Genomic DNA, 25,554 nt, shown 5'->3' with positions numbered 1-25,554 from the left:
TCTAAGGCCTCATGCACACGGCCGTTGTTTTGGTCTGCATCCGAGCCGCAGTTTTTGCGGCTCGGATGCGGACCCATTCACTTCAATGGGGCCGCAAAAGATGCAGACAGCACTCCATGTGCTGTCCGCATCCGTTGCTCTGTTCCGTGGCCCCGCAAAAAAATAATTATAACATGTCTTATTCTTGTCCGCGCTTTGCGGACAAGAATAGGCAGTTTTATTAAAGGGTGTCCGTGCCGTTCCGCACCATCCGCGATTTGCGGACCACAAAACACACCACGGTCGTGTGCAGGTAGCCTAAGTGTGCCACATTTTGTTAAAGGGGTTCTCCGGGAATTATGAAAATGCTTAAATATTGCTTCATTATAAATATATTATGAAATACCTTTCATTAGTTATTAAGGCTCGTTTTGTTCGGGGAGCAATAATTAGGGAAAATAAAATGGCTGCTGTCCTAACTACACAGGAGGACAAGTTAAAAAGCTGCACCATCTTCCTCTTACTTGTCGGGGATTATGATCCTAAATACAGTTTAATATGATCTTCAGATGAATCTCTATAGGAATGGAGTTTATTAGGAGACATGAAGTACAGAGAGGATAGTGGGGGTATAGATAATGAGCAGCAGCTCTTGTATGCAGTCTCCATTACCACAGTCGGTCCTGTCTGTCCTCTGTACTTCATGATTTCAATTCCTACAGAGATTCAGCTGAAGATCTTATCTGTATTCAGGATCATAATCCTTGACAAGTAGTGCAGAGAGGAGGATGGGGCAGCTCTTTACCTCAATGTTGTAAAGTAACTTAGGTTCTGTGTACATTAATAGAACGCTGGCCATTTTATTTCTCCTAATGATTGCTCCCTAGACCAGGGGTCTGCAACCTTTTAAGACATAAAGAGCCACTTGGACCCGTTTCCGAAGGGGAAAAAAAAACTGGGAGCCGCAAAACCATTGTGACATTTAAAACAAATATAACACTGCATATATTGTTTCTTACCTTAATGCTATATACAGGATCGTGCAGTCAGTTGTCAATCTGAAGAAAAAAAAGGACTTTTTCACTTAACAATGTAAAATATATATTTTTGCAAATTAATAGCTAATTTAAATATTTAATTTACAAATACCAGACCCCCCTCCAATCATGTGCCAGTAATACCAGACCCCCTCCCCCAATCATGTGCCAGTAGTAATACCAGACCCCCCCCCCCAATCATGTGCCATTAGTAATACCAGACCCCCCCCCCCCCCCAATCATGTGCCAGTAGTAATACCAGACCCCCCCCCCCCCCAATCATGTGCCAGTAGTAATACCAACCAGACCCCCCCCCCCCCCCCCCCCCCCCATCATGTGGCAGTAATTCCAGGGCCCCCCCAAATTCCCCAATCATGTGCCAGACTGCCAGTTAAAAAAAAAATAAAAAATTAACACTAAGGCTCAGTTCACACCTGAGCGTTCTGAAAGGAGCGCTCTGTATGCGCGATTGTACGGGCGTTTACAAGCGCGCATACAGAGACAAGTGTGCACACAGTGTCGCGCGTTCCCGAAAGTCTATGTACGGGAACGCTGGACAAGCGCCCAAAAAAACGCTCCTGTACTTGTGTGAGCGTCGGGCGTTTTACAGCGCGATCGTACGCGCTGTAAAACGCCCAGGTGAGAACCATTCCCATAGGTAAGCATTGGTTTCTCCTTGTTGAGCGTTTTACAGCGCGTAGGAACGCGCTGTAAAACGCTCAGGTGTGAACTGAGCCTTATACTTACCTCTTTGGAGCGATGCGATGCAGGCCTCTTCCGGCCTGTGTCCCGACTCCAGCGCTGTACGGCTCAGGCGGCGCGATGACGTGATCGCGCCGGCCTCTGATAGGCTGCCGGCAGCCTATCAGAGGAACAGGAAAGGGACACACCTCCCTGCCCTGCTCCTCCGCACAGCCTTCTGTTTGTATCGCTGTCCTGAGGATCACTATGGAGATGAGCGCTTTGCTTCCACAATGGAAGCGCTCATCTCAGTGCCTGCCCAGCCGCCGCCGCACAGTGCCTGCCCCGCCGCCGCATACACTCGGCTCATGCAGCACACACAGCTCATGCCCATGCCGGAGCCGCGGCAAAGGTTCAAAAGAGCCGCGGGTTGCCGACACCTGCCCTAGACAAAATGAACCATTATAGCTAATGAAATGTATTTGGGAAGATGTTTATACTAAAGTACTTTCATTTTTTTAATTCCCGGAGAACCCCTTTAATGGTTTTGGCGCATCTTCTGACTACCTCCTCTAAGTTTATGCTCTCTAAATATTAGACTGTATTAATAAATTTACCCCATAGCTCGTTGTAATAAGGGAGCCTCTTGGTGTTTATGGTGCCCTAACCAATAAAGACTGACATGTTCCATTTAAGTCGCTGAGAGTTTCAGAAGGTGTCGCCCAGTATGTGTGCAGTTCCTCTGGTCACTTGCCAGACTTTTTCATGTGGCAACACCTCTCTTCCTTTCTCTTAATTTAGGTCTTAATTGCACAAGAAAAAATGGCAACAAACACAGTATATGTGTTTGCGAAGAAAGATTCAAAATATGCATACACTGCAGAATGTAGGTCTTGTCTGGAGAATTCGTCAAGACCAACAAGTTCCATATGGGTCAGCATGTTGGCAAGAGGAGGTCAGGTATGGAGGATCTGATTTCTCACTCAGTTTGTCTAGCTTTGTAATAACCCTAATGACTTAGGTTATCAAAACTACAGATATATTGTGAACCTAGTAACTCCAACTGTTGGTATTTAGTGTCAAGCGAACTGAGCTTCGGATCATAGATCCGAAGTTGCTTTGGTCAACAATTTGTTTGACTGCTGAACAGAGATTTGTCTCCGTACAGCATTCAAATGTATGTGCTTCGGCGAGGCGAAGTGTATTATCACTGAAGTCTCGCAGGACTCCGGAAAATAACTTTGGGATTTGATTTTTAAGCTTCAAAACCATTTTAAAACATGGCTCCTAAGTCTGCTTCTGTACCGAAGCCATCTTCGGATCCATGTTTTAAAATGGTTTTGAAGTTTAAAAATTGGTTCAAGTTATTCACTGCAGTCTCGCTAGACTTCAGTGATAATTTACTTCACCTCACCGGAGCCAATACATTTAAATACTATACGGAGACGGGTCTTCATACAGCATTAAAACGAAGTTTGGAGTGAATAGACTTCGAATCTAGGAGCCAAAGCTGGATTCGCTCAACAGTATTGGCATTATTGCAAGCTTGTGAAGTTCAGTGAGCCTTATATCCCGTAATGCTGATAGCTGCTCTACCTCAGTTTGATATACACATCTTTCTCGCCCATATTCCTTGGGGGACACAGGAAACCATGGGTATAGCTCTGCTCCCTAGGAGGCGTGACACTAAGTGAAAGCTGTAAGCCCCTCCTCCATCAGCTATACCCCTCAGCCTGGAGAAGAGACTGCCAGTTTTTGCTTAGTGTCCAAGGAGGCAAGACACCCCCTGCTTATGCAGGGTTGTTTTCCTATAATTTTTAATTTTTTGCGTTATTTGTTGTTTTAATTCGATTTTTTTCTACTTACAGGGACAACAGAGGCGCATTAGACCCCTCTGTTTCTCCTGGGGTTGAGTTGCGCCAGTGCCGGTAATACCGCACTGCCGCCTCCCCCACAGAAGACAAGGTGGACCAGGGCAGCCTCGCTCCCCTGCGTCCCGCCAGCTCAAGGGTCGCCCGCACGCCAAGTCCCTCCCCCGGCTTCCTGCCACTGCGGTGCCAGTAGCTGAAGGGGCGACCCTGCTGGATGGATTGAGGGCGAAGACAGCGTATGGTGAGAGTGGCTGCTCCAGCCTCCCCTTCCTTCCCACTGCTGCTACATCGAGCCCCCCCCCCCCCCCCCCCCCCCCCCCCCCCCCCCATGGGCATATCTTACCGGCACCTTACCGGGTATCATTTGGGGGGGACTTTGTCAGGGCAAAAATCCACTTTATTAGCGGCAGGGCACGAACTCATAGAAGGGAGGTTCCCTTCAGGGAACGGCTGTAGGCTGGGGGCCGTTTTTCCTTGGCACGAACAGGCGCCATAGCTGGCCGGCACTCATCCAATCTTGGGGGTTAAAATCATTTTGCCGCGCGCGCGCGGCTTTGCGTCTCTTCAGCGCGGCGAGGGGTGGGCGGAGCTTCATAGCGCTCCGCTACTTCCGGTTTCGTCGGGCTCCACATCGCATACTGCGTGGAATCCTCTCTACGTCCGATCCTGAAGCTGTTCATCCCCGTGCCGGCTGCCTCCCCTCCACAGCCTCCTTCTGTCTGCTTCCCTTGCTGCTGCCGCTTGCAGGGTCTGGTAGGACTGTTAACCCTCTCCGTGCCAGTACTGTTGTTGGGTGTAATCTCCGTTCCTTTTGCCCTGGGGTCTCCCATAAGGCAACATTTCCACCATGTCAGACCCTTCTGCAGCTGCCAAGCCTTGGTACCATGCCTGTACTGCTTGTAGGGAACCCTTTCCCCGGGGGCAGTCTGATCCGCACTGTCCTGCATGCCGAGCTCCACCGCAGCCTCAGTCGCCCGCTGTGTCGCTCCCTGCTTCCTCTGACCCGCCTGACTGGGCTAGATCCCTGTCCCAGGCCGTGGAAAGCCTCACTCATGTTGTGGGCCGCCTAATAGACAGGCCACCTACCCCGCAGGACGCTACTTTTACTGTCGCGCCCTCCGGGTCCACCGCTTCTGCCGCTGCAGCGGGTTCACTCCCTCTTAGTGACCCCTCCCGAGCTAGGCACTCTCAGAAGCGTCTTAGAGTAGAGCGAGCCTCCTCCTCGGATGCCTCCCTCTCCCCGCCACGCGTGCGCACCCAGACGAGCCTCTCCTCTCCAAAGGATTCGCTCTCTGAAGGTGAATTGGCGGTTTCAGATTTGGAAATGGACTCGGCCCTGCCGTCCAAGCTAGCCTCAGCGATGAGTCAACTCATCTCGGATATTCGTGACACCTTTAAGGTGCAGGATGACCCCCCTAGCTCTGACGCAGCTAGCGTCTCCTTTATCAGACCCAGGCAGGCCTCAAAAGTCTTTCCAATCCACTCTGATTTCTCCTCCGTGGTGTCTAAGGCTTGGGCTCGCCCGGACGCCCGTTTTGTCAATCCCAAGAAGCTGGACATTTGCTATCCATTTCCAGCCGATGTCGTGGCCACCTGGTCGTCCCCACCCAAGGTGGACCCCCCTGTGGCCCGTCTGTCAAAAAACACGGCCATCCCTGTTCCCGACGGGTCCTCTCTTCAGTCAGCGGAGGACCGTCGCATGGAGACCCTTTCCAAGGGCTTTTTTGCTGCCTCCGGTTCTGCTCTCAGACCGGTTTTTGCCTCTGCTTGGGCAGGTAAAGCAATCTCTGCTTGGGGTGCGCAGCTGGAACAGGAGTTGGACTCGGACGTCCCCATCCAGGACCTACGTTCCTTGGCCCAGCTTATTATTCGGGCCGGGAATTTTGTTTGTGAGGCCTCCCTTGATGCGGGAGCCCTTATTGCACGCTCCTCCGCCCTGGCGGTTTCCGTCAGGAGGGAGCTCTGGCTGAAAGTTTGGAAAGCGGACGCTGCCTCCAAACGTTCCTTGGCGGGGCTACCGTTTGCGGGTTCCCGCCTTTTCGGGGTCCGCCTAGACGAGCTTATTTCGGAGGCCACGGGTGGTAAAAGCACCCATCTCCCTCAACCCCAAGCCAGGGGCGCCCCCCGCGGACGCCCCGGTGCGTCTCGTTTTCGGTCCTCCCGCAGGACCTCTGGGGCTCCCCCCGCAGCTGCCGCTTCGGCCCCTCCCCAGGATAAACGTAGGAAGCCGTTTTTTCGGGCACAGCCCTCCTGGCGCAGGCCGCAGGCTGCCCGCACACCCGCAGCAAAGCAATCCTCTGCCTGAAGGCGCGCCCCCACCCACCCGGGTGGGGGGCCGGCTCCTCCTTTTCAGGGACATCTGGATGGCTCACATCTCCGACGCCTGGGCTCTCGAAATTGTGTCCTCAGGATACAAAATCGAATTTGCGTCTTTCCCTCCAGATCGGTTCTTTCGCTCCCGCCCCCCGCGGGACCCGAAAAGCGCGGCTGCGTTCTCCGCGGCTGTTCAAGCCTTACTGGACAGAGGGGTGATTACCCCCGTTCCTCTAGAGGAAAGGTTCCAAGGGTTCTATTCGAACCTCTTTGTTGTTCCCAAGAAGGGAGGTTCGGTGCGGCCCATTTTGGACCTCAAAAAGCTCAACCGTTTTCTCTTCCTTCGACGGTTTCGGATGGAGTCCCTCCGTTCCGCGGTGGCTTCCCTGGAGCAGGGAGATTTCATGTCTTCCATCGATATACAGGATGCCTACCTCCATGTTCCGGTAGCCCGGTGTCACCATCGCTTCCTCCGATTCGCCGTGGGGGACCTCCACTTCCAGTTTGTCGCCCTTCCCTTTGGGCTGGCAACAGCCCCCCGGGTGTTCACCAAGGTCCTGGCCCCGGTTTTGGCCTTACTCCGTTCCAGGGGTGTTTTTCTGCTACCATACTTGGACGATATCCTCATCAAGGCTCCGTCCCTTTCTCAAGCGGTTGCCAGCGTGGATCTCACTCTAGAGACTCTGACGAGGTTCGGTTGGGTCATCAACTTCCCCAAGTCCTCCCTTCCCCCCTCCAGACAACTGGTCTTCCTGGGAATGCTTTTAGACACGGGAGCGGCGGAAGTACGTCTTCCCTCGGAAAAACGTCTGATCCTCCGTGGGGCGGTTCGGGGTCTCCTTCTCCACCGTCGACCGTCCTTCCGCTTCTGCATGCGGGTCTTGGGGCAGATGGTTGCCTGCTTCGAGGCGATCCCGTTTGCGCAGTTTCACTCCCGCCCTCTCCAACGGGCGATCCTCTCCTCCTGGGACAAATCGCCGCAGTCTCTGGATCATCCCTTCCATCTATCGCCTCCGGTGAGGTCATCTCTCCGCTGGTGGTTACAGTCCCCTCTTCTGGGCAGGTCTTTTCTGCCACTCAACTGGTTGGTGGTTACAACCGATGCCAGTCTCTTGGGCTGGGGAGGCGTGTTTCCTCCCCGATCCGTCCAGGGCATTTGGTCTCCATCGGAGTCCAAACTCTCGATCAATGTCCTGGAGCTGAGAGCGGCCCTTTTGTCTCTACGACACTGGACTCATCTGTTGAAGGGTCATCCAGTTCGTGTACAATCGGACAACGCCACGGCTGTGGCGTACATAAACCACCAGGGGGGCACTCGCAGCGCTGCTGCAATGAGGGAGGTCTCCAGCATTCTCCGTTGGGCGGAAGCCCACGTCCCGGCCCTATCGGCAATTTTTATTCCAGGGGTGGACAATTGGGCGGCGGACTTCCTCAGTCGCACCACTGTCGACCCCGGCGAGTGGTCTCTTCACCCGGAGGTTTTCGAGGCCATTTGCCTTCGTTGGGGCATACCGGACGTGGACCTCATGGCCTCCAAGTTCAATCACAAGGTCCCCGCCTATCTGTCCAGGGCCAGGGATCCGGGAGCTTGCGGAGCCGACGCCCTCGTTCTTCCTTGGCGAGGCTTCGCGCGTCCATACATATTCCCTCCCATCCCACTCCTGCCCAAGGTCCTTCGGAAGATCGCGGCGGAAGGCGTCTCGGTGATTCTGGTCGCTCCGGACTGGCCCCGCCGGTCTTGGTATGCCGACCTCATGCTGCTCCTGGCAGACGCGCCCTGGCCGCTGCCCGCCAGGGAAGATCTTCTCTCTCAGGGACCGATCTTCCACCCGCGTTTAAGGTCCCTACGTTTGACGGCGTGGTTGTTGAGACCACCGTCCTGACACGTAGGGGTTTTTCTGCGGACGTCGTCCGCACCATGATCCGCGCCCGTAAGCCGTCCTCTTCTAGGATCTATTATAGGACCTGGAGGACCTATTTGGGGTTCTGTGCCGATCTAGGGATTCCTCCGCTCCGCTTTTCTCTCCCCACCGTTTTGTCCTTCCTGCAGAGCGGACTTGCCCAAGGTCTGGGTCTTAGTTCTTTGAAGGGTCAGGTGTCTGCGCTGTCCATTTTGTTTCAGCGCCCACTGGCCCCCCTTGGTCCTGTCAAGACCTTCCTTCAGGGCGTGGCTCACGCGGTTCCCCCGTACCGGCCTCCGGTACCGCCCTGGGACCTGAACCTGGTTCTCTCAGCGCTCCAGGCTTCTCCTTTCGAGCCTCTGCGGACGGTTTCCTTGCGACTTCTGTCCTGCAAGGTTATTTTCCTTGTAGCAGTCACCTCTCTTCGGAGGGTGTCCGAATTGGCTGCACTCTCCTGTCTGGAACCTTTCCTAGTGTTCCACCAGGACAAGGTAGTTCTTCGTCCGGTCCCTTCCTTCCTTCCTAAGGTGGTCTCCGCCTTTCATCTGAACGAGGACATCGTTCTCCCCTCTTTGTGTCCTTCCCCTTCCCACCCTAGGGAGAGGGAACTTCATCGCCTGGACGTTGTCAGGGCGCTCAAGGCTTACCTGGAGGTAACCGGCTCTTTCAGGCGTACTGACTCGCTCTTTGTGGTTCCGGAGGGGTCGCGCAGAGGGTTGGCGGCATCCAAAGTTGCTATCGCCCGTTTTGTCAAGATGGCTGTTTCTGAGGCTTATCTCGCCAAGGGCAAGGTTCCGCCCCTCGGTGTTACCGCTCATTCCACTAGAGCGGTCGGGGCTTCCTGGGCTCAGAGAAATCGGGCTTCTACGGAGCAGATTTGCAAGGCGGCCACTTGGTCCTCCTTGCACACCTTCACCAAGTTCTACAGGGTGCATACTCATGCGTCGGCTGACGCTGCTTTAGGCCGTCTGGTGTTGCAGGCGGCAGTTGATTAATGCCTCCGGTGTTGGTCTAGTTTGTTCTGGTCCCTCCCTTCTGGGACTGCTCTGGAACGTCCCATGGTTTCCTGTGTCCCCCAAGGAATATGGGCGAGAAAAGGAGACTTTTGTATTACTTACCAGTAAAGTCTCTTTCTCGCTCTTCCTTGGGGGACACAGCACCCGCCCTTCATTTGGGTTTACAGTTGTGGTTCCGGCTTGGTTGCCCCCGTTGGGGCTTGACGGTTCTTTTTCCGGTTGGTGGTTATCTTTCACTACTTGGACACGCAACTGGCAGTCTCTTCTCCAGGCTGAGGGGTATAGCTGATGGAGGAGGGGCTTACAGCTTTCACTTAGTGTCACGCCTCCTAGGGAGCAGAGCTATACCCATGGTTTCCTGTGTCCCCCAAGGAAGAGCGAGAAAGAGACTTTACTGGTAAGTAATACAAAAGTCTCCTTTTTACCACTGAACAGTCCTAACAACAACAATAATAATCTTTATATAGCACCCACATATTCTGCAGCGCTTTACAGTTCAGGCGTTCATGTACAAACAGTCATAAATAACATAGCAACAGACAAGTCCATAATTAGAACAGGAGGAATGAGGGCCCTGCTCACAAGAGCTTACAATCTGAGGGGAAAGGGGTGACACAAAAGGTAAAAGTGGTTTTGTACAATGGTCCTGCCATCTTGGGAAAATAGGGGAGTAGATTTAAAGCTGCATGAGCCAGTCACCAGTCCTCAAACAGTCTAGGATAGATTGAAAGGTGATTCCCTTAAAGCAGTTGTCTCACTTTAGTAAGTGGCATTTATCATGTAGAGAAGGTTAATGCAAGCCACTTACTAATGTATTGTTATTATCCATATTGCTTCCTTTCCTGGCTGGATTAATTTTTTCCATTACAATATACACTGCTTGTTTCCATGGTTACGACCACCCTGCAATCCATCAGTGCTGGTCAGGCTTGCACACTATAGGAGAAAGCACTAGCCTATGTGAGCTCCCATGGTCCCGGCCACCAGAGAGGCTGGTGCTTTCTCCTATAGTGTGCAAGCACGACCACCACTGATGGATTGCAGGGTGGTCTGTAACCATGGAAATGAGCAGTGTATAATGTGATGGAAAAATTAATCCAGCAAATGAGGCAATATGGATAATATATTAGTAAGTGCCTTGTATTAACTTCCTCTACATGATAAATGCCACTTAGGCCTCTTTCACACTACCGTTTTTTTTTTTTGCGTTCCGTATACGGAACCATTCATTTCAATGGTTCCGCCAAAAAAACGGAATGCATTCCGTTTCCGTATTTCTGTTCCGTTGAAAGATAGAACATGTCCTATTATTGCCCACAAATCACATTCCGTGGCTCCATTCAAGTCAATGGGTCCGCAAAAAAAAACGGAACACATACGGAAATGCATCCGTATGTCTTCCGTATCAGTTCCGTTTTTGCGGAACCATCTATTGAAAATGTTATGCCCAACCCAATTTTTTCTATGTAATTACTGTATATGCCATACAGAAAAAACGGAACGGAAACAAAAAAAATGGAACGAATCCGTGAAAAAGGACCGCAAAACACTGAAATAGCCATACTGTAGTGTGAAAGAGGCCTTACTGAAGTGAGACAACCCCTTTAAACACCAAGAAGTAAGTGGAATGGTTTTCACTTGTTGCACCAAATTTCCACACCAACTTGGTCTTCCAAGTTAATGATATCCAGTGCCTTGAAACACCTGTGTGCTGCACCACTGTGCTCAAGCTCCGAGCTGGACTCTGTAGTTTTACATGACTTGCATTTGATCTGAGCCTTTTCTTGTATACTACAACTTAAAGGGGTTGTCTCATCATAGACAATGGGGGCATATCGCTAGGATATGCCCCCATTGTCTTATAGGTGCAGGTCCCACCGCTGCGACCCACACAAATATAGAGAACGGAGTCCTGTAAGCTAAGGAGGGCGCACTGTGCATGCGCAGCTGCCCTTTATTCACATTCTATGTGGCCGGGGGAAATGGCCAAGCGCTGGCTCGGCTTTTTCCATCGAGCCCATAGAAGTGAATAGGAGCGGTGGCCGGTCATGCACGATGTGCCCCCATTCACTTCTATGGGGAGCCGGCTTGGTGGTGGCCTTTCAGGGCTCTGTTCCAGATATAGGCGTGGGTCCCAGCGGTGGGACCCGAACCTATAAGACAATAGGGGCATATCCTAGCGATATGCCCCCATTGTCAATGATGAGACAACCCCTTTAAAGGGGTTATGTTATCTGAGACGCTTTGTGCCACCAGTGTCAGATCTGGTCCCATCTCTATCTGTACTTATTACTAGAACGGCACATCCAAAGTGAGCGAGAGCACGCAGCGCATGCAGTTTGCTTACCATTGACCTCAGTAGTTACAGAAATAGCCAAGCCAGCATGCTTGGCTATTTCCGGAACTCTCATAGAAGTGAATGGAGAGCACACCGCGCATGCGTGGCCACCTATCCATTCACCTCCTATGGGATTTCTAAAAATAGCCAAGCTGGCGCTCGGCTATTTTCAAAACTCCTGTAGAAGTGAATAGTGTGGACGCACTTGCCCTCGTTCTCCTTTAGGGTCCCATTCTGGAGATGGTTGTGAGTCCCACCTCTGTGACCCACACTTATCTGACGTTGGCATATCCTAGCAATATGCCATCAATGTCTGAGGTGAGGCAACCCCTGTAATGGCAAAAGACATAGTGCAACACAACCAAGGATGGTAACTTTGTGAGTATATTAAAGAAACATTTCCAAAGGTTTAAAGGACATGTATCCTAAAGTAATGTTTCTTGCGGCATGCATAGCAATCAGCCTGACCCTGGGATTTACCTTTCTCCAGCTTTGTCCGGTACTCCGCAATTGCCATTTTTCTTCCCACAGCAGTGGAAGACAACCTGTGGATGTGCAGAAAACTATTGCAGCCTGAACAATTCTGATAGCATCTACTGGGCTCGAGCTCCTATTTGGGATATAGGCCATGTAACACTGGGTGCCCGGAGGGGGAAACGAGCAGCATCATTCCCCCAGTAAAATCTTAGCTCTCAGATTAAATGGGTTGGCTGTGATTGTTATTTCATCATGTTCCTCAATTATAAATATGAATTACTTTTCATTTTGTTTTAGGATGTCCAATCCATTATGTTGCTTGAAGTATAAATTACTAGAGATACATTTGTTCTACTACAATTTTGCTAAAAGAAAGTTGGTTTGTCTGTGTCTTCATTAGGGTGCAAAGAAAAGTGCCATTGGCCAACGTATTGTTGCAACGTTGCCTTATATCAAACAAGAAGTGCCCATCATCATTGTGTTTCGAGCTTTGGGGTTTGTGTCTGATAGAGACATTCTGGAACATATAATCTATGATTTTGAAGATCCTGAAATGATGGAAATGGTAAATGGAATATTCTTAGTTTTATGACTTGTATGTAAGGCTACATGCACACGACCATGCTGTTTTTTGCAAAAAAACAGAAGCTGCCTGTGTGCCTTCTGCAATTTGCGGAATAGGGCGGCCCATTGTAGACCTGCCTATTGTCCGCAAAACGGACAAGAATAGGACATGCTATATAAAAAAATTATTTTTTATTTTTTGCAGGGCCTCTGAATAGAGCAACGGATGCGGACAGCACACGGAGTGCTGTCTGCATCTTTTGCGGCCCAGTTAAAGTGAATAGGTCAGCACCCGACCCGAAAAAATGGTCGTATGCATGAGGCCTAAGGCAGTTATATATTCTGTTTTTTGACGCTCTCAGGGCCAGATTATGCCATGCTTATCGCTGTAACATTGTATTTTCAATAAGGGGTATTCTGGTTAAAGCACGTTATCCCTTATCCACTAGATAAGATGCAACTGTTAGATTGGTAGGGGTCGTAATACTGGGACCCCTGTGAATCATGAGCAGTGGTCAAGCATGCACACCTCCCCTTCATTCAAAGTCTGAGAACTATATTATCAGGTTAAATGCTCTGGGTGAGTAGAGCAGTTAAATCATGAAATATACTTTTATTTAATGCCATTTATATAAATAGGTTATTAGTAAGAAGGGTGTTACTATTTTTTATTATAAGGGGGCGTTCACATGGCGCAAAATTTTGCCATGGGGTGTCTGCCTCCCATTGTTTTCAATGGGAGGCAGTGCTGCAGTTCGTGCAGCCAATGGTTTAAAGCTGTGAACACGCCAAGGCAGTATCCTTATGGTATGTTCAAATCGATTTTACACCCCCTTCCCCTCCAAACATGGATCATAATTATAATGTGTACCAATTTGTTTATTTACTTGCTGTTTTAAAATGGCAGATGCAAGCTTCTGGCATATGTGGACATCATGGGTGTTTGTGTGAGTGTCCAAAACGTGCTGAATAATTCATGTAGTCTTGACAAGCCTTGTTACATGCAGCCAGGACTTGCTCTGAATCTGGCACTATAGACATCCCGCTAGATTCTCCCTGCCACAACTAGGCAAAGACTTGTCAATCAAGCTGAACGCTATCTTCCCTGTTTTCTTTAAAAGGTGCAGAAGTTCAGAGTAAAGCAATTTTGTAATGAGGGACCCTGCCTGTGTTGTGGGGAAGGATGAATCTCTCTCAGCTTCCCTTTTTAAGGGCTTTTTTTGTTGTAATAGGTTAAGCCTTCCCTCGATGAAGCCTTTGTTATCCAAGAACAGAATGTGGCTCTGAACTTCATTGGTTCAAGAGGAGCTAAGCCTGGTGTCACCAAAGAGAAAAGAATCAAATATGCCAAGGAAGTTCTGCAGAAAGAAATGCTTCCACATGTTGGTGTCAGTGACTTCTGTGAAACCAAAAAAGCCTATTTTTTGGGGTAAGGTTTGAGTAAGAATTATTAAATTGTGTTGGTATACTACTTACTAGTGTTTGTGTGCTTTCTTTCATAATATCTTTTATGGTTTGTATTTAAGATACATGGTTCATCGGCTGCTTCTTTCAGCTCTTGGAAGGAGAGAGCTAGATGACAGAGATCATTATGGAAATAAGAGGCTGGATCTTGCAGGACCTCTGCTAGCATTCCTCTTTAGGGGGTAAGGTTTTAGTAGCTTTCTAACAGAACTCTCTTAGTGTTTTCTGAATCTTCCATAATATAACTTTTTTTCTATCATAGAATGTTTAAGAACCTGTTGAAAGAAGTAAGGATTTATGCACAGAAATTTATTGACCGAGGAAAAGATTTTAATTTGGAGTTGGCGATTAAGACCCGTATCATTTCAGATGGTTTGAAATACTCCCTAGCTACTGGTAATTGGGGTGACCAAAAGAAAGCTCATCAAGCTAGAGCTGGTGTATCTCAGGTAAGTCTGCAGTTTTTGTATTTGAGTTTTGGTACAACTTGCATTCTAATGTAAAATACTCTTAATCTTAAAGTGCAAACATCAGCAGTGATGTCCCATAGTTTAATATGAGTACTTCATGTTTACACGCAGGTCCGCTGACCTGTGTGCCAGTGCTGCGCTTGGACAGGATCCTCAATTAGCAGCCATGTTCTATCAGTGGCCTCCATTCATTTACACTGGGGATGTACTGCGCATATGCTAGTTCCCCCTGTCTCCAGTATGTGAATGGAGGCCGCTGATGGACTAGATCCTTCATCAGTGGCCATTTTCTGAGCACAGCACCAGCACGCATGTCAGGGACTTGCATGTAAATATGAATTATTCTTATTAAACTCAGACATTAGTGCCAATAATTTAATAATTATTACTAATTGCGTGCTTCTAATAGTGGATTATCTATTTGTATAGAGGTTTTATCTCTTCGAGCTGACTTCTGCAGAATGACAATATTTAGCATTTTAATTTTTAACAGCCCACAATTCTACAAATTTGTTTCTATGGCTATTGAGTAAAAAAATAAAAATAACACCCTTTTCTGGCAGAAGTTCCCTTTTTACCTTGGAGATAAAAATTAAAGATCATACAGCCTAAGAACAGGTGTTTTGTGTTGAGACTGTGTTCTCACTGGTGTGTTTACTGATGATACATTTGATGGATCTTACCATGCCAGGGTACACAATGCCACCATGAAAGTTATGGCCGTACATCTCAAAACAAAGGACCACAGTGGACAATATCCATTAGTTACCCTATACAACTATAGCAAGGGGGCTGTGACTGGGCAAACAATGCAAGAGCTTTTCTCTTAAAGAACCTTACACTGCTAGCATTGTACAGTAGGTGTGCCCTGTTTTATTTCCAGATAAAAGATCAACGTTGCATGCCAGCCATCTCAATTGCTACTGTATGTAGTAGACTGAAGTGTGGTTTAGGCTACTTTCACATTGGCATTTTGGCTTTCCGTTTGTGACCTCCGTTCAGGGCTCTCCCAAGCAGTCCAAAATGGATCAGTTTGCATTCTGAATGGAAAAGCATCCGCTCAGAATGCATCAGTTCAGTCCCCATTCCGCTTTGTGTCAGTCTGATGAAACTGAGCCAAACGGATCCGTCCTGGCACACAATGTAAGTCAATGGGGACAGATCCGTTTTCTCTGACACAATCTGGCACAATAAAAAACGAATCCGTCCTCCATTAACTTTCAATGGTGTTCAAGACTGAGCCGTCTTGGCTATGTTAAAGATAATACAAATGAATCCATTCTGAACTGATGCAGACGGTTGTATCATCTGAACGTATCCGTCCATGACGGATCCGCACAAAACGCGTGAAAGTAGCCTTAGATGCAACTAGACTTTCCTTCTATTATAGATTTGTTATCCTCCAGGAATGTGTCTGTGTCTTTCTGTATCTTTCAGCAAATGCAGAATTAAGCCAAACTGTAATTTCCTTAAATTTTATAGGTGTTGAACCGACTGACTTTTGCATCAACCCTTTCTCACTTGCGGAGATTGAACTCTCCTATTGGTAGAGATGGTAAGCTTGCCAAGCCCAGGCAATTGCATAACACTCTGTGGGGTATGGTGTGTCCTGCCGAGACTCCTGAGGTAAGGTTTCAGGCACAGTTAAAACAAACTTGGAATTTGTCTTGATTTGTATCATTTATACCAAACAAAGTGCAAAAAAACCTATCTATGAATGTGTGAAATCCAAAACTGCATGCCAACGTTGTCGCATTTTAAAAACGACATGAACCGCTTTGACTTTTCACACCAATTCATCTATGTTCTGTTTAGGCATTTGCCTATGAAAGTTCTTGGAGCAAGATTAGTAGTAAATGGTGCCACTTCCAGGCAGATGTACCGTATATTTACCTACATGCTGGTTGCTGCAGCCAATTCATATATTTGGTGGCCACAAAAAGGCTCGATCATTAGAATTTTAGTGAATAATAAGTGTCTATTATTTACATTGAAGGTGTTCAGTAGGAATGAGCTAATCTACTTCGGATGACACATCCAAAAACTCTAGTCACATAAAACTTTGTTTCAATACTGTACGGAGCGAGCGTACGACTTGGAACTGAACCAGAGTTCGGGAAATAGTTTTTTACAGTAGAAATCAATTTCTGAAGTTATTATGCAAAGTCTCGCAAGACTTTGCAAAGTAGTAACTTCAGCTCATCGGAGCCAATACAACACTCTGTACAGTATTGAAACAAAGTTTTATGGGAATTGACTTTGGATGTTTCATTCGAAGTCTATTCGCTCATTCCTAGTGTTCAGACTTAAAGGATATTTTTTTTATATATTTTTTTTTGAGTATTGGATTGTGGTGATTCATATCACCTTGGTGGCCCTATTCACTTTTCACTGTATTCAATTACCCCTTAATTCCACAGTTTTGTTCCCTGTACTGCCTACTTTTACCTGTGCTTAAAGAGGACCTTTCATCAGAATCAAGTATGTAAACTGAATATACATACATGGAGAGCGGCGCCCAGGGATCCCCCTGCACTTACTATTATCCCCGGGCGCCGCTCCGTTCTCCGGTTATAGGCTCCGGTAAAGTCATAGTTAGGCTCCACCCATTTGAGCCTGCCGGCGTCTTTCTCCTATGTTGTAGCGCTGGCCAATCGCAGCGCTCAGCTCATAGCATGGCTAAGAGCTGAGCGCTGCGATTGGCCAGCGCTACAGCATAGGAGAAGGAGACCGCGGCAGGCTCAAATGGGTGGAGCCTAACTATGACTTTACCGGAGCCTATAACTGGAGAACGGAGCGGCGCCCGGGGATAATAGTAAGTGCAGGGGGATCCCTGGGCGCCGCTCTCCATGTATGTATATTCAGTTTACATACTTGATTCTGATAAAAGGTCCTCTTTAAAATAGGGTTGCTAGGCATGGTCCTTCTATCTGTTGATGGACGGAGCACGCAGCGTGCAAGGTCACATTACTGACAGCCAGGGACTATAAGTGAATGATTAAAGCTAGGTCCTCCCCAGCAGCTGATAACAGTGCCTGGGCTGTGTGCACTTCTCCCTGTCCCTGCGCTTGGCAGACGCTCCCTCACTCAGCAGAGCTGAAGCAGCGCAGACCAGGGAAGGGAGATCTGCCATCTGCTCAGTGTATAAATGAAAGCAACATGTGGTAAGAGGACCCCTTTGTGCTGCAGGAGATTAACCCTTTAGGGGGGGGAGAGCTCTGGTTACTGACACTTTTGGGGGGCTATTGTTACTGGCTAGTGCATGTGAGGCGCTCAATGCATTGTGGGTAGTGAGGACAGGTGGGATTAGCCTCAGGGTGAGGGCAGTGGCGGCCATCTTAACTGAATAGTGAAATTGCCGTTTTATGCAGACAGGGTGCTATGGGCTGAATCTTATTAAATATGGGGTAAGTCTGTCTAATAGTAACTCATTCTGGAATATCATGTTATTAGCAACTACATATATGAAAATTTAAATTGGGGTCTAAATGTGACAGTTATCCTTGAATATTTTGAAGTTACCACTTTTTAGTCATGGCTGTAATAGCTTTAATTGTGTATTAATATAGAAAGAACATTTGCATGTGATTGTACTACTTGTGCTTTCACAGGGTCACGCTGTGGGACTTGTGAAAAATTTGGCTTTGATGGCTTATATTTCTGTTGGGTCTCAACCATCTCCAATTTTGGAGTTCTTGGAAGAATGGAGTATGGAAAACCTTGAAGAAATCTCCCCAGCAGCAATTGCAGAGTGAGTGTACTGTATGCAGCATGTAACACTATGTACATTTGGAAGGTGTCCCCTGGAAACTTTACTAATGTTCAGAGCAGTCAGACCAAGTTTATTTACATGGTCTTGGAGAAGACCTCAACCTCCTGATACTTTAGGATTGCCGGGATGAGTCTTGTAAATGTGTAGTGGATATTTTGATATTTTAAGTTTATTCCAATTTTTTTTAATTTAGCGCCACAAAAATATTTGTTAATGGCTGCTGGGTTGGCATACATAAGGATCCAGAACAGTTGATGAATACTCTTCGAAAACTGCGTCGTCAGATGGACATCATTGTGTCTGAGGTAAATAATTTCTAATGTACAATATTTCTCTTGTTGCTTCACAGCTGTTAAGTTGCTTAGCACCTTGCACGCAAAAAGATCCAACAAAGGTACAAACATTTTATTAAATGGGTTTTCCTGGGAGATTCTATTTTTGTTAAAAAGCAGGACCAGAAGTTGTTGGTCAGCACTCTCCTTAACCGATCCACAACGCTGCTACAGTCCCTGCTGCTTTATACTTCCTTTCTTTGATTGAAGTGGCTGAGGAGGGTCACTGCTAAGGCAAGTGTTGTCGCAAACCAGCCTTCTGATGTGATGCGGTGTCCTAATAGTTCTGAAGTTGAGTGAGCCGGCTCGAGGTCGAGACACAAACACGGCAAGATGTGTTTCTCGTAATGGCCCTTTATTGTAATGAGCAGTGCAAGTATTTATACCCAGACAAACACAAAGGTGTCCTAGGTGTAGACAAGGTTTCAGTTACTAGGTTTAGTTTCAGATAAGAAAATAAATGGTCAGCATAGAGGGATTAGGGGCCCACTGTGGAATTTGTACTCCTGCCTTCCAAGGCTAAATCCCCCTCTTGTGTAAGTGCAGGTTATACATAGCTTTAAAATGAATATGTATAGAAAAAGGACACCTTTTAGGCCCCTTTCACACGGGCGAGTATTCTGCGTGGATGCGATGCGTGAGTTGAACGCACTGAATCCTGACCCATTAATTTCTATGGGGCTGTGCACACGAGCAGTGATTTTCACACATCACTTGTGCGTTGCGTGAAAATCGCAGCATGCTCCTCTTTGTGCGTTTTTCACGTAACGCAGGCCCCATAGAAATGAATGGGGTTGCGTGAAAATCGCAAGCATCCGGTGCGATTTTTCACGCACGGTTGCTAGGTGATGATCGGGACCCGATCATTATTATTTCCCCTTAGAACATGGTTATAAGGGAAAATAATAGCAATCTGAATACAGAATGCATAGTACAATAGGGCTGGAGGGGTAAAAATAAAAAATTTAACTCTCCTTAATCCACTTGTTCGCGCAGCCGGCATCTCTTCTGTCTTCATCTGTGAGCAATAGGACCTTTGATGACGTCACTGCGTTCATCACATGGTCCATCACCATGGTGATGGATCATGTGATGAGCGTAGTGACGTCATCAAAGGTCCTATTGCTCACGGCACAGGTGAAGACAGAAAAGAGATGCGGGCTGCATCTACACTACAACTAACCCAAACTTCTGTAAAGAAGTTCGGGTCTGGGTACCACAGTCGGTTTTTTTATCACGCGCGTGCAAAACGCATTGCACCTGCGCGATAAAAACTGAACATCGGAATGCAATCGCAGTCAAAACTGACTGCAATTGCGTTGCTACTCGCGCGGGTTTGCCGCAATGCACCGGGACGCATCCGGACACGCCCGTGCGAAAGAGGCCTTATGCTTTCCCTCACACCAGTATTTAGCGTTTCTGGTTACAGCCAGAGTGCAGAGCAGTGGCGGGGCATCGGTGGAGGCAACTACCCATCTGGCTCCCTTCTGGAAAACCCTTCCTGCACTATATGTTCTGTATTTTTATTCACTTTATGTACTTATTATATCATGAGTGATACTAATTGAGCCATCTGTTCAGGAAAAAGTTGATGGTTTTGCACACAAGTTTAATGACTTTTGTCTGAGATTGCGTTCAGTGTTTCATTATTTTTTTTTCCCCCACACGGATGCTGTTTTTTTTTTTTTTTCCATGCGTTTTTAATGCGCCTGAAGAATAACAATCGACATCTCCTTGCATCCAGATGGCTTCCATTTTTCATATGAGCCCCATTAATTTCTATGGAGCCAGGACTGTGTGAAAAACGCATAATATAGAACATGCTGCAAACGTTCTCTGAATGCAGAGATGATGTACCCATAGGCAAACACAGTTCAAAAGTGACTGTTTCACAGTTTACATTTCTGTACTTTTATTTTATTTTTTTAAACATTGAAGTTAAATGGGAGATGTATGGTAAACGTAAGACACTGTTTCCATCTGTTAAACGCATCATTTTTTATTTTATTTTTTTCAGTTAATGCCTTCAAATCTTTATTTTAAAAAAAAGTTTCACAAAAACTTAGTTATTAAAAAAACTGACACGGACGTACTGAAACGTTTGCACATCTATCAAAAATTTAAAAGATAACCACAATTTTTTTTAAATATACTGCATGTCTAAACATATCCGCATGAAGTACAGCAAAAACTAGATGTGAACAGGCCCTTATATAGATCTAAAGCTTACAGAACATTTCAAAATTATAGAGAAAGATGCGAAACCTGTAGGTAATCGGTGTAACTCCAAATGAATCATTCACATAAAGAAACAGACCAAAGAAAAATGTTAATTGAGCCTGATTGACAAAACACATGGAAGGATATGGAAGGTAGAAGCAGTGAAAAGAAGGTAAAAAATAATCCAGTAAGGCTACTTTCACACTAGCGTTCAGAGCAGATCGGTCTGTGGTCTGCCCAGACGGATCCGCTCATATAATGCAGACTTTGGATCCGTTCAGAACGGATCCGTCTACATTATATTGTAGAAAAAATTCTAAGTGTGAAAGTAGCTTCAGACGGATCCGTCCAGACTTTACATTGAAAGTCAATGGGGGGCGGATCAGTTTGAAAATTGAGCCATATAGTGTCAAATTCAAACGGATCCGTCCCCATTGACTTACATTGTAAGTCTGGACGGATCCGTTTGCCTCCGCACGGCCAGGCGGACACCCGAACGCTGCAAGCAGCGTTCAGGTGTCCGCCTGCTGAGCGGAGCGGAGGCTGAACGCTGCCAGACTGATGCATTCTGAGCGGATCCGCGTCCACTCAGAATGCATTAGGGCAGTACGGATGCGTTCGGGGCCGCTTGTGAGCCCCTTCAAACGGAGCTCACAAGCGGAGCCCCGAACGCAGGTGTGAAAGTAGCCTAAGTAACAAATCTCCAGTATAGTCAACAGATGAATTATATCCAAGTACAATAGATAGGTATTAGCCCATATAAAAAACAAACACCCAGAGAGAGCATAAGTACAAGGTCCAGAGAACGTGTTCTGAAGGTATACGACTGTGTCAAGTGATTGTACAGTGTTTGATATTATGTCCATTTTTAGGAAGATTAAAATGTAAAAGGGGTAGGATGTACCGGTACATACTGATCTACATAACTTTACCTTCAGGTGTCTATGATCAGAGACATAAGAGAGCGAGAGATAAGGATCTACACAGATGCTGGCAGGATTTGCAGACCGTTGCTGATAGTGGAAAAGCAGAAGTTGCTACTGAAAAGGAGACATATTGACCAGCTAAAAGAGAGGGAGTACAATAATTACAGGTGAGATTCGGACAATACTCATTGGGAATTTTTATTTATTTTTTTGTCTGCATATCATGTATATATTTAAAGATTCTAATTTCCTCCCTTTGTGTAGTTGGCAGGACCTTGTAGCAAGTGGTGTTGTGGAATATATAGATACCCTTGAAGAGGAGACTGTCATGCTTGCTATGGCACCAGATGACTTGCAAGAAAAGGGTGTTGCGTATTGTTCAACCTATACACACTGTGAAATTCATCCTTCTATGATCCTAGGAGTCTGTGCATCAATTATACCATTCCCTGATCATAACCAGGTACTTCATTGTTTTAAAGTTTACGATTTAGAATTATTAGGCAAATGAGTATTTTGACCACATCATCCTCTTTATGCATGTTGTCTTACTCCAAGCTGTATAGGCTCGAAAGCCTACTACCAATTAAGCATATTAGGTGATGTGCATCTCTGTAATGAGAAGGGGTGTGGTCTAGTGACATCAACACCCTATATTAGGTGTGCATAATTATTAGGCAACTTCCTTTCCTTTGGCAAAATGGGTCAAAAGAAGGACTTGACAGGCTCAGAAAAGTCAAAAATAGTGAGATATCTTGCAGAGGGATGCAGCACTCTTAAAATTGCAAAGCTTCTGAAGCGTGATCATCGAGCAATCAAGCGTTTCATTCAAAATAGTCAACAGGGTCGCAAGAAGCGTGTGGAAAAACCAAGGCGCAAAATAACTGCCCATGAACTGAGAAAAGTCAAGCGTGCAGCTGCCAAGATGCCACTTGCCACCAGTTTGGCCATATTTCAGAGCTGCAACATCACTGGAGTGCCCAAAAGCACAAGGTGTGCAATACTCGGAGACATGGCCAAGGTAAGAAAGGCTGAAAGACGACCACCACTGAACAAGACACACAAGCTGAACGTCAAGACTGGGCCAAGAAATATCTTAAGACTGATTTTTCTAAGGTTTTATGGACTGATGAAATGAGAGTGAGTCTTGATGGGCCAGATGGATGGGCCCGTGGCTGGATTGGTAAAGGGCAGAGAGCTCCAGTCCGACTCAGACGCCAGCAAGGTGGAGGTGGAGTACTGGTTTGGGCTGGTATAATCAAAGATGAGCTTGTGGGGCCTTTTCGGGTTGAGGATGGAGTCAAGCTCAACTCCCATTCCTACTGCCAGTTTCTGGAAGACACCTTCTTCAAGCAGTGGTACAGGAAGAAGTCTGCATCCTTCAAGAAAAACATGATTTTCATGCAGGACAATGCTCCATCACACGCGTCCAAGTACTCCACAGCGTGGCTGGCAAGAAAGGGTATAAAAGAAGAAAATCTAATGACATGGCCTCCTTGTTCACCTGATCTGAACCCCCATTGAGAACCTGTGGTCCATCATCAAATGTAAGATTTACAAGGAGGGAGAACAGTACACCTCTCTGAACAGTGTCTGGGAGGCTGTGGTTGCTGCTGCACGCATTGTTGATGGTGAACAGATCAAAACACTGACAGAATCCATGGATGGCAGGCTTTTAAGTGTCCTTGCAAAGAAAGGTGGCTATATTGGTCACTGATTTTGTTTTTGTTTTGTTTTTGAATGTCAGAAATGTATATTTGTGAATGTTGAGATGTTATATTGGTTTCACTGGTAAAAATAAATAATTGAAATGGGTATATATTTGTTTTTTGTTAAGTTGCCTAATAATTATGCACAGTAATAGTCACCTGCACACACAGATATCCCCCTAAAATAGCTAAAACTAAAAACTACTTCCAAAAATATTCAGCTTTGATATTAATGAGTTTTTTGTGTTCATTGAGAACATGGTTGTTGTTCAATAATAAAATTAATCCTCAAAAATACAACTTGCCTAATAATTCTGCACTCCCTGTAGAATAAACTATGATTGTTTTGGAATAGGCAGTGTTTCATGGGACCAGGATCTTTTGAACATACCATTGTAAGGAACCTCATTGAATCATGTCGGCAACATTGTTCATTCTAATTTTTTGTTAGCTTACCTCCCTTTTAGGAATAAAATATATTAAAATAATAAAACAAAGGTATGCTCACTGTTCCACACCCCATCCATTCCAGCACTACTACTCCGATCCCGCCAGGGTTTGTTCTTGTGACTACTGCCTGTTTACCTTACATGACTGGCCTGAGAGGCCTTGTGCTGTATACCACTGAAGCCAGTGATTGGCTATTACAGTCCGTGTAATGACTTCACTGCCTTTTTTCTCACCCCAGGCATCTGCAGTGTAGCTTGAAGTTTGAGCTTTCATTTGGATGAGTGGTGAGCCTTTTGATGCATTAAGCTCCCTAATTATAATCATTCTGTATATCTCTGCAGTCCCCTAGGAACACTTACCAGTCTGCTATGGGTAAACAAGCCATGGGTGTTTACATCACAAATTTCCACGTAAGGATGGATACACTGGCTCATGTCCTATATTACCCTCAAAAACCATTGGTGACTACACGGTCAATGGAGTACTTGCGATTCAGAGAATTACCTGCTGGTAAGTTATTAGGTGATTGTATTCTGAATGGTACTATGATATAGATAACTACACAATGACTAATTACCAGCTTCCCTCAGGGCTAAATGCTTATGATATATAGTATTGTATAGATTGGTCGTTCTTGGTAGAACAACTTATCTGCTTATGGTGCTTGTCTTGCTGTATCACACTTTTTCAAGTTTCAACTCATGGATAGATGACTTATCAGATATGTGAGCATTAGTCTTAATACTAGCTACTGGTGTTGTATACAGGAGTTGTCCCCATTTTAAGAAATGTCTGCCCGAAACTGAGGAAACGAATCACCACCCATAGAGATTCCACTGAATTAAAAGCTTTGGCCTGGTCGATTAAACCAAAGTGCATGTACCACAGTTATCATGAGTGAGGGAGAGAGTGGTTTAAAGATCTATGCAAATTAATATCCCTACTCTTTCTCGGACATGACGTCGAATTGGTCAGTATTAGTGATGGTGGATTCGTCCTGTTTGGACGATTTCGAATCTCTTTTCTGTTTACAGTAAATGAGTTGCCGATTACTGTATGTAAGAATCATTTGCCCCGCTGAGGCCGAATGTACATGGCCAATAGTAACGTGAGTCTACAGGAGTCTGTTGGGATTCGTTCTTTAATACAGTTTGGCATGCGCTGCTACTTGCAGTAACGGTGCATGCGCACAACTCCCACAGTCTTGCGTTACTAGCGGTCATGTTCATTCGGAAGAGGCATAGCGCAGCGAGCTACATGGTTTCTGCATCTCACATGCTGCAGAAACCTCATAGTTTGCTAGGCTCTGCATCTTCTGTAACTTCCATTCACTTCTATGGTAGTTAGGGAAACACTGTAGTAAAGTAAGTTTGACTATTCCTGAAAACTCCTTCACCTCTCAAAGCCTGGATACGACGGCCTGCGGGACGGGCTTCGGGTCCCCTGTTTACAGTGGTCTGTTCTGTAAATAAACCATAAGTGTCTGAGATGAGAGAACCCTATTACACCACTATACTTTTTTTGTTTCTGTTCATTTCATAGATAGTATATTGCACGGGTGATAAATTTATTAAATAATGTGTATTTTGAACCCTAGGGATTAATTCTATTGTGGCTATTGCCTCATATACTGGGTATAACCAGGAGGACTCTGTTATCATGAACCGCTCTGCTGTGGACAGAGGCTTTTTCCGGTAAGTTTCTGTTTTCAATTTACTTTAAGGGTAGAAAATGTGGGTTACTATAAACTATCCAGAAGTCTAAGCCGGTGTCTCGCTAAGCTATTATTTGTGGCTCATAGAAGCTGTGAGTAGTGGAAAAACCTTCTGTTCTCAGAATTTAGCTTTAAGTTGTAGCAGAAAATGTTTAACTGCTTTGCTTCCCTTATACTAAACCTCCCAGGATAAGCAATGGCTACATGGGGTGCAGGCACTGTTACCCAGTAATAAATGGAGCTTGATAAGACTGGGCACCCTGTTACAGATGACCTTACCACTTGTTGACACTGGTCTTCCGAGTAACTCCTGACCGTCT

General features: G+C 46.4%; 1 protein-coding gene across 1 annotated transcript in view; it reads left to right on the top strand.

Annotated features, from left to right (window-relative positions):
* Positions 1–25,554, top strand: part of POLR2B (RNA polymerase II subunit B) — a 45,831-nt gene that overhangs the window by 5,324 nt on the left and 14,953 nt on the right. The window contains exons 6-17 of the mRNA XM_040417865.1: positions 2,499–2,657; positions 12,014–12,178; positions 13,410–13,606; positions 13,704–13,823; positions 13,904–14,090; positions 15,594–15,737; positions 17,723–17,862; positions 18,077–18,188; positions 21,374–21,528; positions 21,626–21,824; positions 23,862–24,030; positions 25,118–25,214. Of these exons, the coding sequence (XP_040273799.1) occupies positions 2,499–2,657; positions 12,014–12,178; positions 13,410–13,606; positions 13,704–13,823; positions 13,904–14,090; positions 15,594–15,737; positions 17,723–17,862; positions 18,077–18,188; positions 21,374–21,528; positions 21,626–21,824; positions 23,862–24,030; positions 25,118–25,214 (1,844 nt within the window). The remainder of the gene's footprint in view (positions 1–2,498; positions 2,658–12,013; positions 12,179–13,409; positions 13,607–13,703; positions 13,824–13,903; positions 14,091–15,593; positions 15,738–17,722; positions 17,863–18,076; positions 18,189–21,373; positions 21,529–21,625; positions 21,825–23,861; positions 24,031–25,117; positions 25,215–25,554) is intronic.

Source organism: Bufo bufo, chromosome 2, assembly GCF_905171765.1.
Source record: "Bufo bufo chromosome 2, aBufBuf1.1, whole genome shotgun sequence".
Lineage (NCBI taxonomy): Eukaryota > Metazoa > Chordata > Amphibia > Anura > Bufonidae > Bufo > Bufo bufo.
The sequence above is the reverse complement of the archived record's forward strand: the minus strand, read 5'-3'. Positions and strand labels throughout refer to the sequence as shown.